Source organism: Cherax quadricarinatus, chromosome 3, assembly GCF_038502225.1.
Source record: "Cherax quadricarinatus isolate ZL_2023a chromosome 3, ASM3850222v1, whole genome shotgun sequence".
Classification (NCBI taxonomy): domain Eukaryota; kingdom Metazoa; phylum Arthropoda; class Malacostraca; order Decapoda; family Parastacidae; genus Cherax; species Cherax quadricarinatus.
The window spans coordinates 19,533,944-19,550,901 of NC_091294.1; the positions used below are offsets into that span (position 1 = coordinate 19,533,944).

At 38.9% G+C, this 16,958-nt stretch overlaps 1 protein-coding gene across 3 annotated transcripts in view; it reads right to left on the reverse strand.

Annotated features, from left to right (window-relative positions):
• The window catches only part of Cbp80 (Nuclear cap-binding protein subunit 1), a 352,041-nt gene that overhangs the window by 119,891 nt on the left and 215,192 nt on the right, over nucleotides 1-16,958 (reverse strand). For all 3 annotated transcript variants that reach the window (XM_070090600.1, XM_070090590.1, XM_070090603.1), the window contains exon 8: nucleotides 15,897-16,068. In XM_070090600.1, coding sequence (XP_069946701.1) covers nucleotides 15,897-16,068 — 172 coding nt within the window. The remainder of the gene's footprint in view (nucleotides 1-15,896; nucleotides 16,069-16,958) is intronic.

The following is a 16,958-nucleotide window of genomic DNA, read 5'->3' on the forward strand; positions in this document are numbered from 1 at the left end:
GAAATTTTCTTAGAAATTTGTTGTATATGTGTATGAAATTTGAGTCTATTATCAAGGTGGATTCCTAAGAATTTTCCCTCTGTTAGCTTTGTGATAGGTGATCTGTTTATCGTTATGTTAAGAGGTACATCTGTAGCTCTGTTACCAAACTGAATGAAGTAGGTTTTGTCAATGTTTAGTGTAAGTTTGTTAGTCCTCATCCAGGTAGATATTTTCTGTAATTCGGTGTTTACAGTATTGGCTAGCGTGACTGGGCTCGGGTGAGAGAAGACGTATGTAGTGTCATCTGCAAAAAGTGTGGGTTTGAGTAATTGCGAAGCATTTGGTAGGTCATTTATGTATAGGAGAAAGAGAAGAGGGCCAAGGACACTTCCCTGTGGGACACCAACTGTAATTGGTTGAGCGAATGAGCTTGCCCCATTTGCATACACATATTGGCTTCTGTTGCTGAGGTATGACTTGAGGTAGTTGAGGGAGTGCCCTCTAATACCATAGTGTAACAATTTTACGTGGAGCAAGTCATGGTCAACTGTATCAAAAGCTTTACGTAAGTCAATGAAGATCCCCAGTGGGACTTCTTTTTTCTCTATTGCAGTGTATATATGTTCTAGCATGTGTATAATAGCATCATTAGTATTTTTATTAGGCCTGAATCCAAATTGGCAGGGGTTGAGAATGTTTTGTGAGATGAGGTAGGAGTAGATTTGTTTATGAATTAATTTTTCGAAGATTTTTGAGAGAGGGTGTAAATTGGATATTGGCCTATAGTTATTCAACTCTGTTTGGTCTCCTCCTTTATGGATCGGGGTGACCCTTGCTATTTTGAGAGCTGTAGGGAAGGTGGAGGATTCAATGGATTTGTTAAAGAGTGTTGCAATGATTGGTGATAGTACTTGTGACACTTTTTTGTATATAAAGGGTGGTAAGGTATTTAAATCTCCTGCCTTGTTTTTTAGTGTGTTGATAATAAGGGAGACTTCGTATGGGTTAGTCGGAGCTAGGAACAGTGTGTTCGGGTAGTTGCCAGTGAGGTAGTCATTTGGTGGGGTATCTGAGCTTGGGATTTTATTGGCAAGGTTTTGTCCTATAGTGGAGAAGAAATCATTGAGTCTGTTTGCTGTTTCTGTTGGTGGGAGTTGGGGTTCATCTGATTTTGCTAATTTTATTTCGCTATTTCGTGATATCTTTTTTGTTCCCAGAATTTCTGATAGGGTCTTCCAGGTATTTTTTATATCATCTCGTAAGTTGGATAATCTGTTCTCATAATACAGTTTTTTTGCCCTTCTTATCAGGCTGGTTAGAATTGACGAGTAACGTTTTGTTTGGTCTCTGGTTATGTGACCCATTCTGTACTGTTTTTCATATCGGTGTTTTGTATTTATGGATTTGAGAATGCTGGGTGTTAGCCAGGGACTGTTCAGTCTCTTAGCTGTCATCTGTTTAGTTTTTTTAGGGCAGTGCTTGTTATAGAGGCATTGGGTCTTTTTTAGAAAATTATTAAAACATTCGTCAATATCTGTATAGATTTCTAGCTCAGTGTGCCAGTCAATGTTTGTTACTGCTGTTGTGAAGTTATTAATGGCTGCCTCATTGTGAAGTCTGAAGGTGACTTTAGTAGTGTCTTGGGGTATTTTACCAAGAGTTGTTATGAGGAAAGTAGGGTAGTGGTCTGTGGTATTATCTGTAATTATGCCTGATTTTAAAGGGGATATGGTGTTGGTCCAGATGTGGTCAAGTAGGGAAACACTAGTCTCCGTAACTCTTGTAGGTTTTGTTACTGTTGGTAGCAACATGCAGTTACTCATTGTGTTTGTGAATTCAGTAACGTGTGGGTCCTGGTCTTGCAGGAGATTTATATTGAAGTCACCTGAGAGTAGTAAGTGATCTTTGTTCATGCATGCATCAGTTATCATACTTCCTAGGTTTTGACTAAATTGGCTAATGTTTGATTGTGGAACTCTGTAGATGTTTATCACTGTGAGAGGTTTTTGTAGGTATTTGGATTTGAATTTAGCTATTATATATTCCCCATGTTCATCCCTTGTGCAAGTATTAGTGATACATTCTAGTTGGTCTGAGTAGTATATAGCTGTGCCACCCCCTTGTTGGTCTGGCCTACAGTTGTGTATGGCTGTGTAACCAGGAATGGCAGTGACATCTGTAGTATCAGGCTTTAGCCAGGTTTCAGTTAGTGTAATGATGGACATATTGGCATGCAAGGAATTTAGTAATGCTAGGAGGTCATCGTAATGCTTGCTTAAAGATCTGATATTGTAGTTAAAGATAGTTATGTTGTTGTTGGCTCTGAGAAGTGCCTTTGATTGTTCTGCTGTGTAGTAATTACAGTAACTGTTTGAATCATTTAAGTCATTAAATAAGAGGTTGGTATCAGGATCAATGCTTGTAATCATAAGATTTGTAGTGAATCTATAGTTAGAATTAAGTATAAAACAAAGTAAATATTCTAAATCTAAAAAAATAGCACCTGAATTATTTAACAAATGTAAAAATAATGAGCTAAGGTAGTTTTTTAAAGCTAAAATAAAGGAGACAATATAAAAGGGACTAAAATAATTTGTGGTGAACAAATAAAGTGATGATCAAATAATGGAGCTTGGGAATATGATAGTAGGTAGTACTTTAAAGGTAATTCTTTAAAGTTAGAATTATAATATAAAATTATAATATATAAGGGACTAATATAAGTTGTGGTGAACAATAAAGTGGTAATCAAATAATTGCACTAAGGTCTAATATAATGACTTTTGTGGAGTCTATGTTTTGAGCTAGAATGAGCTATAGTACAACTAGATTTAATCTAATAATATAACAATACAAATTAAAAATAGCACCAGTCTCTCACTAGTAATTGCAATATGGTCTAATATAATGAATTTGATACTGACTATAGTACAACTGAGTTTAATCTAATAATATAAAAAAGGCACAAGACTCTCAATTGTAATTGCACTAAGGTGTTATATAAGTTGTTTACAAGAATTAGAGTATAACTAGATTTAAATTGACAAGATAAAATATACAAGTTAAGGTAGCAAAAGAATAATAAAAGTAGAAAAAAAAATATATGAGGTAGTTGGTACTAGTTAGCAAAAGATAGTTAAGGGCCTTGAACAATAATATAATTGAAATATACACTAATTGCACACACAATATAGTCACTAAGATATGAAAACAATCTTAGAGTAGGAATTATAATATAAACTTATAATATAAAAATACAAATTGAAATGGTACTTGCAATTGCACTAGAGTCTGGTATAGGTTGTTGACAAGATCAGGAGTATAACTAGATTTAAATTGACAAAATATAATTCACAATTAAAGTACCAAAAGAATAATAGTAAAAAATAACAAGGGTAATGTCTTGGTTATAATATGATAGTAAGATGGTAGACAGGTACACAGGTAGCTACAACTAAATAATGATCTGATATATCAGTTGCCCCTCTATAAACATGTACATCCTGGAGCCTACCCATCATATATATAATAGGTAGTAGGTTGGTAGACAGCAACCACACAGGAGGGTACTACCGTCCTGCCAAGTGAGTGTGAAATGAAAGCCTGTAATTGTTTTACATGATGGTAGGATTGCTGGTGTCTCATAAATATGCAAGATTACAGGTCCATCTTGCTACTTCTACTTACACTTAGGTCACACTACACATACATGTACATGTTTATTTATACACACCCCTCTGGGTTTTCTTCTATTTTCTTACTAGTTCTTGTTCTTGTTTATTTCCTCTTATCTCCATGGGGAAGTAGAACAGAATTCTTCACCCGTAAACCATGCGTGTTGCAAGAGGCGACTAAAATGCCAGGAGCATAAATTACTAAATTTAAAAAGAGAAACTTTTGTTTTCCTTTTTGGGCCACCCTGCCTTGGTGGGATATGGCCGGTTTGTTGAAAAAAAAAATATACATTATATAAATAAACATACATACATATATATATACACCTACCATGCGACTTACAACCTGCTCGACTTACGACCGTGTTTTTTATGCCAAATTTCTGGGAAATAAACAACTATTTGTGTTGTACACAGTGTTTATCCTAAACCTTACAGTAAAAAATACAGTACTAGCAACATAAAAAGTAAAGTAAAACATGAAATACCAAAATAAAACAATAAAATAGTCATTACAAAAATGTTTTCTTGATATTCATTAGCAAAGTTTGACTTGCAACCATTTCGATTTATGACCGGTTTCTCCGAACAGAACTCGGTCTTAAGTCGGATGGTAAGTGTACAGTGGACCCCCGCATACCGTTGGCATCACATAACGTTTAATCCGCATACCGATACATTTTATCGCTAAAATTTTGCCTCGCATACCGCTTAAAAACCCGCTCACCGCTGTTCGTCCGAGACGCGTCCAATGTGCGCCTTAGCCAGCCTCACATGTTCCGCCGGTGGCATTGTTTACCAGCCAGCCTCCGCGGTAGCATCCAAGCATACAATCGTAACATTTCGTATTATTACAGTGTTTTTGGTGATTTTATCTGGAAAATAAGTGACCATGGGCCCCAAGAAAGCTTCTAGTGCCAACCCTACAGCAATAAGGGTGAGAATTACTTTAGAGATGAAGAAAAAGATCATTGATAAGTATGAAAGTGGAGTGCGTGTCTCCGAGCTGGCCAGGTTGTATAATAAACCCCAATCAACCATCGCTACTATTGGTGGTACAGCTGCTGCTGCTGCTGCACTGTCAGCTGCTGCTGCAGCTTCGTCTGCTGCTGCTGTAGCATCGTCTGCTGCTGCTGTAGCATCGTCTGCTGCTGCTGTAGCATCGTCTGCTGCTGCTGTAGCACTGTCAGCTGCTGCTGCTGTAGCATCGTCTGCTGCTGCTGCTGCTGCTGTAGCATCGTCTGCTGCTGCTGTAGCATCGTCTGCTGCTGCTGTAGCATTGTCTGCTGCTGCTGTAGCATCGTCTGCTGCTGCTGTAGCATCGTCTGCTGCTGCTGTAGCATTGTCTGCTGCTGCTGTAGCATCGTCTGCTGCTGCTGTAGCATCGTCTGCTGCTGCTGTAGCACTGTTGTTGCTGTGGCTTATTGAGAATATACCAAGAAACAATTAACCCCAGAGGATTTGCCACCCAGGATAACCCAAAAAAGTCAGTGTCATCGAAGACTGTCTAACTTATTTCCATTGGGGTCCTTAATCTTGTCTCCCAGGATGCAACCCACACCAGTCGACTAACACCCAGGTGAACAGGGAAAAATGCCTGGAACTAGTGCTCATATTGGTGAATTTAAAGCCAGCAAAGGTTGGTTTGAGAGATTTAAGAATTGTAGTGACATACACAGTGTGATAAGGCATGTTCTGGAAGAAAATACCAAACAGGACCTACAGTACTCAGGAGGAAAAGGCACTCCCAGGACACAGTGTCTCATCAGTCATTGCTGCATCTTCAATAAAGGTAAGTGTCATTTATTCTTCATTTAGTAGACTAGTACATGCACAATATATACTGTGCATGTACTACTCTACTATTGTGCATGTATCCTTCTCTTTGTGTGTAGGAAAATGTATATTTCACGTGGTAAAAATTTTTTTTTCATACTTTTGGGTGTCTTGCACGGATTAATTTGATTTCTATTATTTCTTATGGGGAAAATTCATTCGCATACCGATTATTTCGCATACCAATGAGCCCTCTTGCACGGATTAAAATCGGTATGTGGGGGTCCACTGTATATATATACAGTGGTCCCTCGCTTTTCGTAGTTCTCGGCAATCGTAAATTTCGCCAATCATAGGGGTATTTTCGTATAAACATGGACTCGCTTTTCATAGGTTGACTCGCAAATAGTAGTTCGTCCGGGACGCGTACGCACGGTGTGAGCCGGGGCGGCCTCCCTACCCAGCCAGTCTGGCATTGTTTACCAGTGAGTGAAGGTCCCCTCAAGTGCTCCTATGAAATATTTCATAATATTCCACTCATTTTAGTGCTTGCAATTACTAAATAAGCTAACATGACTCCAAAGAAAGCTCCTAGTGCCAAGCCTGTGGTAAAGAAGGTGAGAAATATGTACAGTGACAAAGTCTTGGGCCATTCTCGGGAAGTGTTAAAGAGATGCCAGAAACAGAGCTCTCTCCACAGTTACTTTGCGAGACAGGACTAGAGTGACCTCAACGTGGTCCTAGTGGCATTAAGAAACAGAGAAGAGAAGCAACCCCAGAAAAGCAATTGGTACCTGAGGTGTTGCTGGAAGGGGATTCCCCTTCCAAACTGTAAACATTCCAATCTCTATCCTCCTCCAGTCTCCCATACACTAAGAAGAATCTCCAATAAAGGTAAGCATTATGCTGTTAATGTTTCATTCATCATTTCCCATTGTATTGTTTATGTACTATATGTATATTTCATTTAAAAATTTATTTTTGTTTTAATACTTCTGGGTGTCAGGAACGGATTAATTGTATTTACATTATTTCTTATGGGGAAAATTGATTCGCAAATCGTAAATTTCGTTTATAGTAACGGCTCCAGGAATGGATTAATTACAAAAAACGAGGGACCACTGTATATCGGTGGACCACCGATATTCAATATTAATCCGTTCCTGAGAGCTAATTGAATACCGAAAATATTGAAAAGCGAATCAATTTTCCTCATGAGAAATAATGGAAATCAAATTAATCCATGCAAGACACCCAAAAGTATGAAAAAAAAAATTTACTACATGAAATATTAAGTTTAATGCAATAGAATAATTACAATAACAATAAAATAATTGACACTTACCTTTAATGAAGATCTGGTGATGATTGATGGGATGGGAGGAGGGGAGAGGTGTTAGTGTTTAGAAGGGGAATCCCCTTCCATTAGGACTTGAGGTAGAAAGTCCTTTTCTGGGGTTACTTCCCTTCTTCTTTTAATGCCACTAGGACCAGCTTGAGAGTCACTGGCTTTCTGTCGCACAACATATCTGTCCATAGTGGCCTGTACCTCCCGTTCCTTTATGACATTCCTAAAGTGTTTCACAACATTGTCAGTGTAATAGTCACCAGCATGGCTTGCAATAGCTGTGTTAGGGTGATTGTCATCAAAAAAGGTTTGCACTTTAAGCCACATTGCACACATTTCCTTAATCTTTGAAGTAGGCAACTTCTTCAATTTCTCTCTCCCCTCCTCTGAAGCAGTTTCCTCAAGTGTGGCCTCTTGCTGTTGAAGATGATCTGTCAGCTCACCAGTTATTAGTTCTTCATTGTCCTCCTCCACCAACTCTTCCACATCCTCCCCACTAACCTCCAACCCCAAGGACTTCCCCAATGCCACAATGGATTCCTCAACTGGCATAGGATTCTCAAGGTTAGCCTCAAATCCTTCAAAATCCCTTTTGTCTACACATTCGGCCACAGTTTTTTCCAAGCAGAGTTTAAGGCCCTCTTAGTCACTCCCTCCCAAGCCATACCTATAAGGTTTATACAATTGAGGATATTAAAGTGATCCTTCCAAAACTCTTTTAGAGTCAGTTGAGTTTCTGTGGTCACTACAAAGCACTTTTGAAACATAGCTTTTGTGTACAGTTTCTTGAAGTTGGAAATGACCTCCTGGTCCATGGGCTGCAGGGGAGGAGTGGTATTAGGAGGCAAAAACTTGACCTTAATGAAGCTCATGTCCCCAGAAAGTCTCTCTGCCAAGTCTGTAGGATGACCAGGGGCATTGTCTAATACCAGGAGGCACTTAAGGTCTAATTTCTTTTCAATTAGGTAATTTTTCACAGTGGGGGCAAATGCATGCTGTAAAAAGTCATAGAAAAAGTTCCTAGTGACCCATGCCTTACTGTTTGCCCTCCACAGCACACACAAATTAGCCTTGAGGACATTGTTTTTCCTAAACACTCTGGGAGTTTCAGAGTGATACACCAATAAAGGCTTCACTTTGCAATCACCACTAGCATTGGCACACATCAACAGAGTAAGCCTGTCTTTCATAGGCTTATGTCCTGGGAGTGCCTTTTCCTCCTGAGTAATGTAAGTCCTGCTTGGCATTTTCTTCCAAAACAGGCCTGTTTCGTCGCAATTAAACACTTGTTCAGGTTTCAAGTCTTCACTGTCTATGTAATCCTTGAATTCCTTCACATATTTTTCAGCTGCTTTTTGGTCTGAACTGGCAGCCTCACCATGCCTAATCACACTATGTATGCCACTACGATTCTTAAATCTTTCAAACTAACCTTTGCTGGCTCACATCACATCAGCACTAGCTGCAGGCAATTTCTTTACCAAATCGTCATGCAACTGCCTAGCCTTTTTAACCCTTTCAGGGTCCAAGGCCAAAATCTGAAGTCACGCACCAGTGTCCAAGAATTTTCAAAAAAAAAATTTGTTATTTTTTCTTATGAAATCGTAGAGAATCTTTTTGTGAAGGTAATAAAACAAAAAGTACGAAATTTGGTGGAAAATTGACGAAATTATGCTCTCGCGAATTTTGATGTGTCAGCGATATTTACGAGTCGGCGATTTTGCCGACTTTGACTCCCATTTTAGGCCAATTACCTTATTCCAATCAACCAAATTCTTAGCTATTTCACTAGTATTACTTCTATTCTATCGACTGAGCACAAGAAATCGCCAAATCAACTGTTTCAACTACAAAATAAAGTGATCGGAAATTGTTAATTTGGCCAATTTAACACAAAGTTCAAAATATTCCAATTTCAAAATAGGCTCCAGAATAAACAATGTAGGTATTCCTGGAACTAAACTAACATTTCCTCTGTTCATTAGTTACATTTTGAGGCTTTACAAATAAATTCCATTTTGATTTTTTATTCACATAATGAATTTTTATTCACACCAAAAAATAGAAGATTTACTGTTATGCAATACTGTAATAATTGTATAAATATCATCACCAAATTTGTGAATGTATATTAGACCCACCAGCTGACGTGTAATAGATGTGTGAGGTCGTTTGTTTACTCTTGAATATCGGCAAAAATTTAACATTTCCGCTACTTTGAGCTCAGTTTCAAGCCATTTCCAGTGCTAAAACCAATCAAAATCATCTCTATTTCTGCAATATGTCTTCCATTCTATCAAATGAGACCAAGAAATCGCAAATACAACTATAAAAAACATACGAAAAAACACTGCAAAGTCGCTGTTTTAATCGAAAAATCATGATTTCAGTTTTTCTCTCTCATTATACACAGTGTGCTGCAGGATCTGTTTTATGTGGTGCACACATACCACATAGATGTATTCTCTCATATCTAGGCCCAAATGTACCACTCACAGTTTATCAGAGTGGGCTGAGCTCATGGCGTAGATCTACGGTTTGGACACTCACCGTAAAGCCGTAGATCTACGGGACGGACCCTGAAAGGGTTAAAAATGATCGCTTGAGAGATGCTATCTCCTGCTATCTGTTTTTCATTTATCCACACCAATAACAGTCTCTCAACATTTTCTAACACTTGCGGTTGCTGTTTCGTAATCACAGTTGCACCTTTTGCAAGAACAGCTTCCTTGATTGCCGCTTGACTTTGTCAATGGTCCAAGTCGGACCGAAACGTCGTCGTAAGCCGTGACTTTGTCAATGGTCCAAGTCGGACCGAAACGTCGTCGTAAGCTACTGCCTTTTATGTGCGGGTTATTTGTGTATAGTAGAGATGGTTGATTGGGGTTTATTTTACAACCTGACCAGCTCCGACACACGCACTCCACTTTCGTACTTTGCAATTATCTCTTTCTTCATTTCAATAGTCAATAGCACCTTTTTTCTCAAAGGGTTGGCACTAGAAGCTTTCTTGGGGCCCATGGTGACTTATTTTGCAGAAACAAGCACCAAAAACGGTGATAATGTGGAATGTACCGAATGTATCCTTAGATGTGCGCACACTGGCTAGCTTGTAAACACTGGCACACACGGGGCAGTTCAGGCCACACATGGACACGTCTCGTACGAATCGTATCGAATACCGGGTTTTCGATCAGATATCGAGCCAACATTTTTGTGATATAATGCATCGAATACAGGATTTATCGAATACCTGTTGGAATAGTTTTTTATAAAAATGCAGTATTAGAATGTGGGGCAGAAGTTTGTGGTTATAGGAGGGTGGGGGCAGGAGGAAAGAGGAGTGATTGGTGGAATGATGAAGTAAAGGGTGTGATAAAAGAGAAAAAGTTAGCTTATGAGAGGTTTTTACAAAGCAGAAGTATTATAAGAAGAGCAGAGTATATGGAGAGTAAATGAAAGGTGAAAAGAGTGGTGAGAGAGTGCAAAAAGAGAGCAGATGATAGAGTGGGAGAGGCACTGTCAAGAAATTTTTAAGGAAAATAAGAAAAAAATTTGGAGTTAAACAAGTTAAGAAACCCTAGGGAAAGTATGGATCTGTCAGCTAAAAACAGAGTAGGGGAGTTAGTAGGTGGGGAGATGGAGGTATTAGGTAGATGGCGAGAATATTTTGAGGAACTTTTAAATGTTAAGGAAGAAAGGGAGGCGGTAATTTCATGCACTGGTCAGGGAGGTATACCATCTTTTAGGAGTGAAGAGGAGAAGAATGTAAGTGTGGGGGAGGTACGTGAGGCATTACGTAGAATGAAAGGGGGTAAAGCAGCTGGAACTGATGGGATCATGACAGAAATGTTAAAAGCAGGGGGGGATATAGTGTTGGAGTGGTTGGTACTTTTGTTTAATAAATGTATGAAAAGGGGAAGGTACCTAGGGATTGGCAGAGAGCATGCATAGTCCCTTTACATAAAGGGAAAGGGGACAAAAGAGATTGTAAAAATTATAGAGGAATAAGTTTACTGAGTACACCAGGAAAAGTGTACGGTAGGGTTATAACTGAAAGAATTAGAGGTAAGACAGAATGTAGGGTTGCGGATGAGCAAAGAGGCTTCAGAGTGGGTAGGGGATGTGTAGATCAAGTGTTTACATTGAAGCATATATGTGAACAGTATTTAGATAAAGGTAGGGAAGTTTTTATTGCATTTATGGATTTAGAAAAGGCATACGATAGAGTGGATAGAGGAGCAATGTAGCAGATGTTGCAAGTATATGGAATAGGTGGTAAGTTACTAAATGCTGTAAAGAGTTTCTATGAGGATAGTGAGGCTCAGGTTAGGGTGTGTAGAAGAGAGGGAGACTACTTCCCGGTAAAAGTAGGTCTTAGACAGGGATGTGTAATGTCACCATGGTTGTTTAATATATTTATAGATGGGGTTGTAAAGGAAGTAAATGCTAGGGTGTTCAGGAGAGGGGTGGGATTAAAGTATGGGGAATCAAATTCAAAATAGGAATTGACACAGTTACTTTTAGCTGATGATACTGTGCTTATGGGAGATTCTAAAGAAAAATTGCAAAGGTTAGTGGATGAGTTTGGGAATGTGTGTAAAGGTAGAAAGTTGAAAGTGAACATAGAAAAGAGTAAGGTGATGAGGGTATCAAATGGTTTAGATAAAGAAAAACTGGATATCAAATTGGGGAGGAGTATGGAAGAAGTGAATGTTTTCAGATACTTGGGAGTTGACGTGCCGGCGGATGGATTCATGAAGGATGAGGTTAATCATAGAACTGATGAGGGAAAAAAGGTGAGTGGTGCGTTGAGGTATATGTGGAGTCAAAAAACTTTATCTATGGAGGCAAAGAAGGGAATGTATGAAAGTATAGTAGTGCCAACACTCTTATATGGGTGTGAAGCTTGGGTGGTAAATGCAGCAGCGAGGAGACGGTTGGAGGCAGTGGAGATGTCCTGTCTAAGGGCAATGTGTGGTGTAAATATTATGCAGAAAATTCGGAGTGTGGAAATTAGGAAAAGGTGTGGAGTTAATAAAAGTATTAGTCAGAGGGCAGAAGAGGGGTTGTTGAGGTGGTTTGGTCATTTAGAGAGAATGGATCAAAGTAGAATGATATGGAAAGCATATAAATCTTTGAGGGAAGGAAGGCGGGGTAGGGGTCGTCCTCGAAAGGGTTGGGGAGAGGAGGTAAAGGAGGTTTTGTGGGAAAGGGGCTTGGACTTCCAGCAAGCGTGCATGAGCATGTTTGATAGGAGTGAATGGAGACGAATGGTACTTGGGACCTGACGATCTGTTGGAGTGTGAAGGGATTCAGGGAAACCGGTTATTTTCATATAGTCGGACTTGAGTCCTGGAAATGGGAAGTACAATGCCTGCACTTTAAAGGAGGGGTTTGGGATATTGGCAGTTTGGAGGGATATGTTGTGTATCTTTATATGTATATGCTTCTAAACTGTTGCATTCTGAGCACCTCTGCAAAAACAGTGATAATGTGTGAGTGTGGTGAAAGTGTTGAATGATGATGAAAGTATTTTCTTTTTGGGGATTTTATTTCTCTTTTGGGTCACCTTGCCTCGGTGGGAGACGGCCGACTTGTTGAAAAAAAAAAAGATACCCAGATGTTGCACGTGTCTCAATTTCATCTTGTCGGTATTGTATACCATTCTTGTACAACCTGTCAGACACTGCAACATCATGGAATCTTGATTCTGAGGACATGTACATAACCTTCACGACTACGACAACTACTACTACAACTAACCCATCTCTTTGGGTAGGACGTACTTCCACTGGGGAATCCCACCTACCAGTGACTATGTCCTTGTCTGCTACCCATCCCATTTCCACCTGACGTTACTATATAAGTGTCAGGCGCCTTGCTTCTGCTTCAGAATCTCCACGACTGCGGTACTCTTCACACCTACTGCTAGGTTGAGGGACTGATTACCTCATCTTCTGTACATAGTTCTCCTGTCTTCAAGTTATGTCCTGGAATTTGTATTGATAAAGCCACTGGATGGCAAAACGTCTACAATAAAGATACCCAGATGTTGCACATGTGTCTCAATTTCATCTTGTTTCAGCTTGCTCAGGGTGGTACTTCTCCACAAACATTTGGACATCATTCCACCTGGACATCATTCCACTTCAGTATTATTTCCTTCTTCACATCTGTGGTACCACTAGGGGTATCAGTAGCAAGTTTCATTGCTCCCACTGTAGCTTATTTCACAGTCCTACAAGCACTAAACACAATGAAATAACCGTAAAATGTTTGAATGAGATCGCAGGTTAGCGTTCACTCAAGCATCAACAAAACCAGATTGGCTCATGGCACCTGCGTGGGGGGACAGACAGAGTGGGCTGCCGGACAGGTCCGGTGGTTCGAAAATAGGGACAAAGTTGGTTCGAAAAAAGGGTTCTATTTTCGAAGAGTTCGATAAGCGATATGTTCAAAATTTGAGGTTCCACTGTACAGTGGTACCCAGAGTTTCGGCCATAATTCGTTCCAGAAGGCTGTTTGTGTGCCGTTACTGAACGAATTTGTTCCCATAAGGAATAATGTAAATTAGATTAGTCTGTTTCAGACCCCCAAAAATACACTTACAAAAACACTTACAATAATACACCTACATAACTGTTTGAGTTGGGAGCTGTACGAAACTCAGGGTACTACTGTATATATTAAACAGGAAATAACTCTAAAACACTTGAAATTTTGTAAAGTTTCCAGACATAATGGAGAGATGTACTAACGGAGAATGTAAACAAACCGGGTGGCGTGCGATGACCATATTAGAAAATCAGGTGGGGGAACTGTATAGCGAGCTTTGGTCATTATTTGAAATGTTTGTATTAGTGGCATAAGGCGAAACGCTGTACAGCACGACCTTACTATAATAATAATAAACCTTTGAAAAATTTCACAGTCCTATCTGTGGTTGTGAGACTAAAATCTTCAGCTGAGAACATACAATTAGCACAAAGTCTTCATTGGAAAATAATTTTCAGTTTGAACAACATCAATCCCTACTAAAATCTGGAACACTCTATCTGAAAACTCTAGAACAGCAGACACATTCACCTTCAAAACTACTGTTAGAAAACATCTTATCTCCCTGATACACCCCATCAACTAACTATATAAAAACCACCTGGTGGTCCACATTTACACTCACTCACTCACCCATTTGACTATAAGCACAGATATACGTATCCTAATCTTAAAATAATGATTCCTAACTAGTCATAAGTTTGCCTGTGATACTCCAATATAGAAACTATGTATTGTGCCAAAACAAAAGCATTCACATTGCTAAACTCACAAACTAGTATTTGTCACTTAGTATTTAGTCAACTTACTCCACAATTTGTTATAATTTAGGGTTAAGAATTAATCTAAGTTTGCCCGAAATGCCTAGCCATGCTAGGTGTTCTAGTGGCCCCCATCTGTAATTAGTATTTTACTACGTGTAAACCACACAATAACCAAAATCTGTAAACCCTGCATTGTAATCCTTATAGAGAATGAACTTTGATTTGATTTGATACTAAGAACCATATCAATATTCCATTAAAATAGGTAAGGAAAGGTGTGGTTTTATGTTTTCAGAGAATGATTTGCTTCAGAAATGGTGCAATGCTGAAAGCATCCTGATTTTTTCCAATGGTGTTGAGTGTACGTAGGTTCCTGTGCTTTGTTCATCTGTTGGCAGTTTGACTGCCATTCTCTTCAAATAATGACAGGAATTTTTTTTTTTTTTTTGACTGCATAAGCCATTTCACACTAAGGTGGCAGTATGGCCAAAGAAGGAAATTCATTCACCATCACTCATTCAAGAGCCCCTTCTTATATAATACCTCACTTACACTGCGATAACATGCCAAACACCAAAAGCCACTTTTCTAATCTCAGTCTAATCTTAACCCTTTGACTGTTTTGGCCATATACATACATCTTACGAGCCAGTGTTTCAGACGTCTATGCACTCAATAATTCTAGCGGCTTCAAATCAAGCAGGAGAAAGCTGGTAGGCTCACATGTGAGAGAATGGGTCTGTGTGGTCAGTGTGCACTGTATAAAAAATCCTGCAGCACACAGTGCATGAGAGAAAAAACTCTGACCGTGTTTTTGGATTAAAACGCTGACTTTGAGGTGTACTTTAGTACAGTATTTATGGTTGTATTCTCTTTTTCTTGGTCCTACTTGATAGAATGGAAAACATATTACAGAAATAGAGATGATTTTGATTATTATCACGATGAAAACAGCCTTGAAATTGAGCTCAAAGTAGCGGAAATATTTGATTTTTACCAACGTTCAAGAGTAAGCAAATCACACCACACGTCCAATACACGTCAACTGGGGAGTCTAATATTCTTTCACTAGTGCACTGATATTATTTATACAATTTTTACAATAATGCAGTAGTCTGCATAACAGTAAATCTTCTATTTTTTGTGCGAATAAAAATCAAAATAGATAGCAAGAGTAATATAAGAGGGGCCTGGAGACGTGACTAATGAACAGAGGATATATTATTTTAGTGCCAAGAATGACTGCATTGTTTATTCTGGACCCTATTTTGAATTGGCATCTTTTTTAATTTGCATGAAATTGGCCAAATTGCCAATTTCTGACCACTTTATTGGGTAGTTGAAATTGGTAAATGGGTGGTTTCTTGTACTCAGTTGATAGAAAAAAATGGAGTTCTAAAAAAATAGCAATAAGATTGGTCAACTTGAACAATGTAATTGGAAGAAAATAGGGCTCAAAGGCGGCGAAATCACCAATGCGTATATGTTGCTGAGATCGCAACTTCGCGGGAGCATAATTCCATAAGTTTTCAATCAAATTTCATATCTTTGGTGTCATTACCATCGGGAAAAGATTCACTATCATTTCATAAGAATTTTTTTTTTTTTTCAAAAATTTTTCGACACTAGGAGACACTTCAGGATTTGCGGTTGCAACAGTCAAAGGATTAACATTCATACACACCTAACAGATGCTCAAACCTCTATCATTTATACTCTCCTACAAACCCTACCTTCAACTCTTCCTGGGATGACCCCAGCACCTCTTTCCATCCATATTAAATAGTCACTGACCTGAGGCATGGTAGCAGGCTGTAATTTACAGAGCTCAATTAGGAGCGAACCATAGCAGATTTCAATGTACCGCGGCCCAGGCAGGTGGAAGAGCTCAGCCAGCACTACTTCAACAATCATGTACTCTAGAGGAATCTTGTGCTTCAGGGGAAAGTCCAGCAGGAAAGCAGCACTTCACACAAAAAATATATATACACATTAATAAAATATAACAAAGTTAGAGCTTTGGTAGGGCATGCCTAAAGTATATTCTTTTACTCTTCACAACATACATGACTCTCCTACATTCAGTACAAGCCAAATAAATGCTGAAATAATAAAGAAGAGCTCTTATGCAAGTTCAAGTTATATCTCTAATCCACTATTATCTTCAATATTTAATAAGCAATTTCAACAACTGTAATAAATATCATCCCTAATATGAATATAGAGACAATATGCAGAAATTCTTTTACTGGAACTACATTTCACTCAGGATTTGCATTTTAACAAGTCATACAAAGAATAAGTTTTACACATCAGGATAAACACATACATCTTACAGTGTGGAAAGATACCAATTTTTTATTAGAGGATAGATATGGAAGATGCTTCCAGGAATCAGCAAGTACTGGCACAACAGACACTAGTGAACAGAACCAGGGAACTCATGGGAAACACTTGGCCTTTAATTATCCATGGGAAAGTGAAGAAGGAATTCTTCCTCTGAAAGGCATGCATGTCGTCAGAGGAGACTAAAATGCCAGGAGCAAGGGAGCTATTAATCCATTCTCCTGTATAAATTACTAAGAGGCAAGAGGCGTGGAGTTAAAAGATAAAGAACCACACATAAAGTGGGAGTTGTCACAGTTACTCTTTGCTGATGACACTGTGCTCCTGGGAGATTCTGAAGAGAAGTTGCAGAGGTTGGTGGATGAATTTGGTAGGGTATGCAAAAGAAGAAAATTAAAAGTGAGTACAGGAAAGAGTAAGGTTATGAGGATAACAAAAAGATTAGGTGATGAAAGATTGCATATCAGATTGGAGGGAGAGAGTACGGAGGAGGTGAATGTATTCAGATAT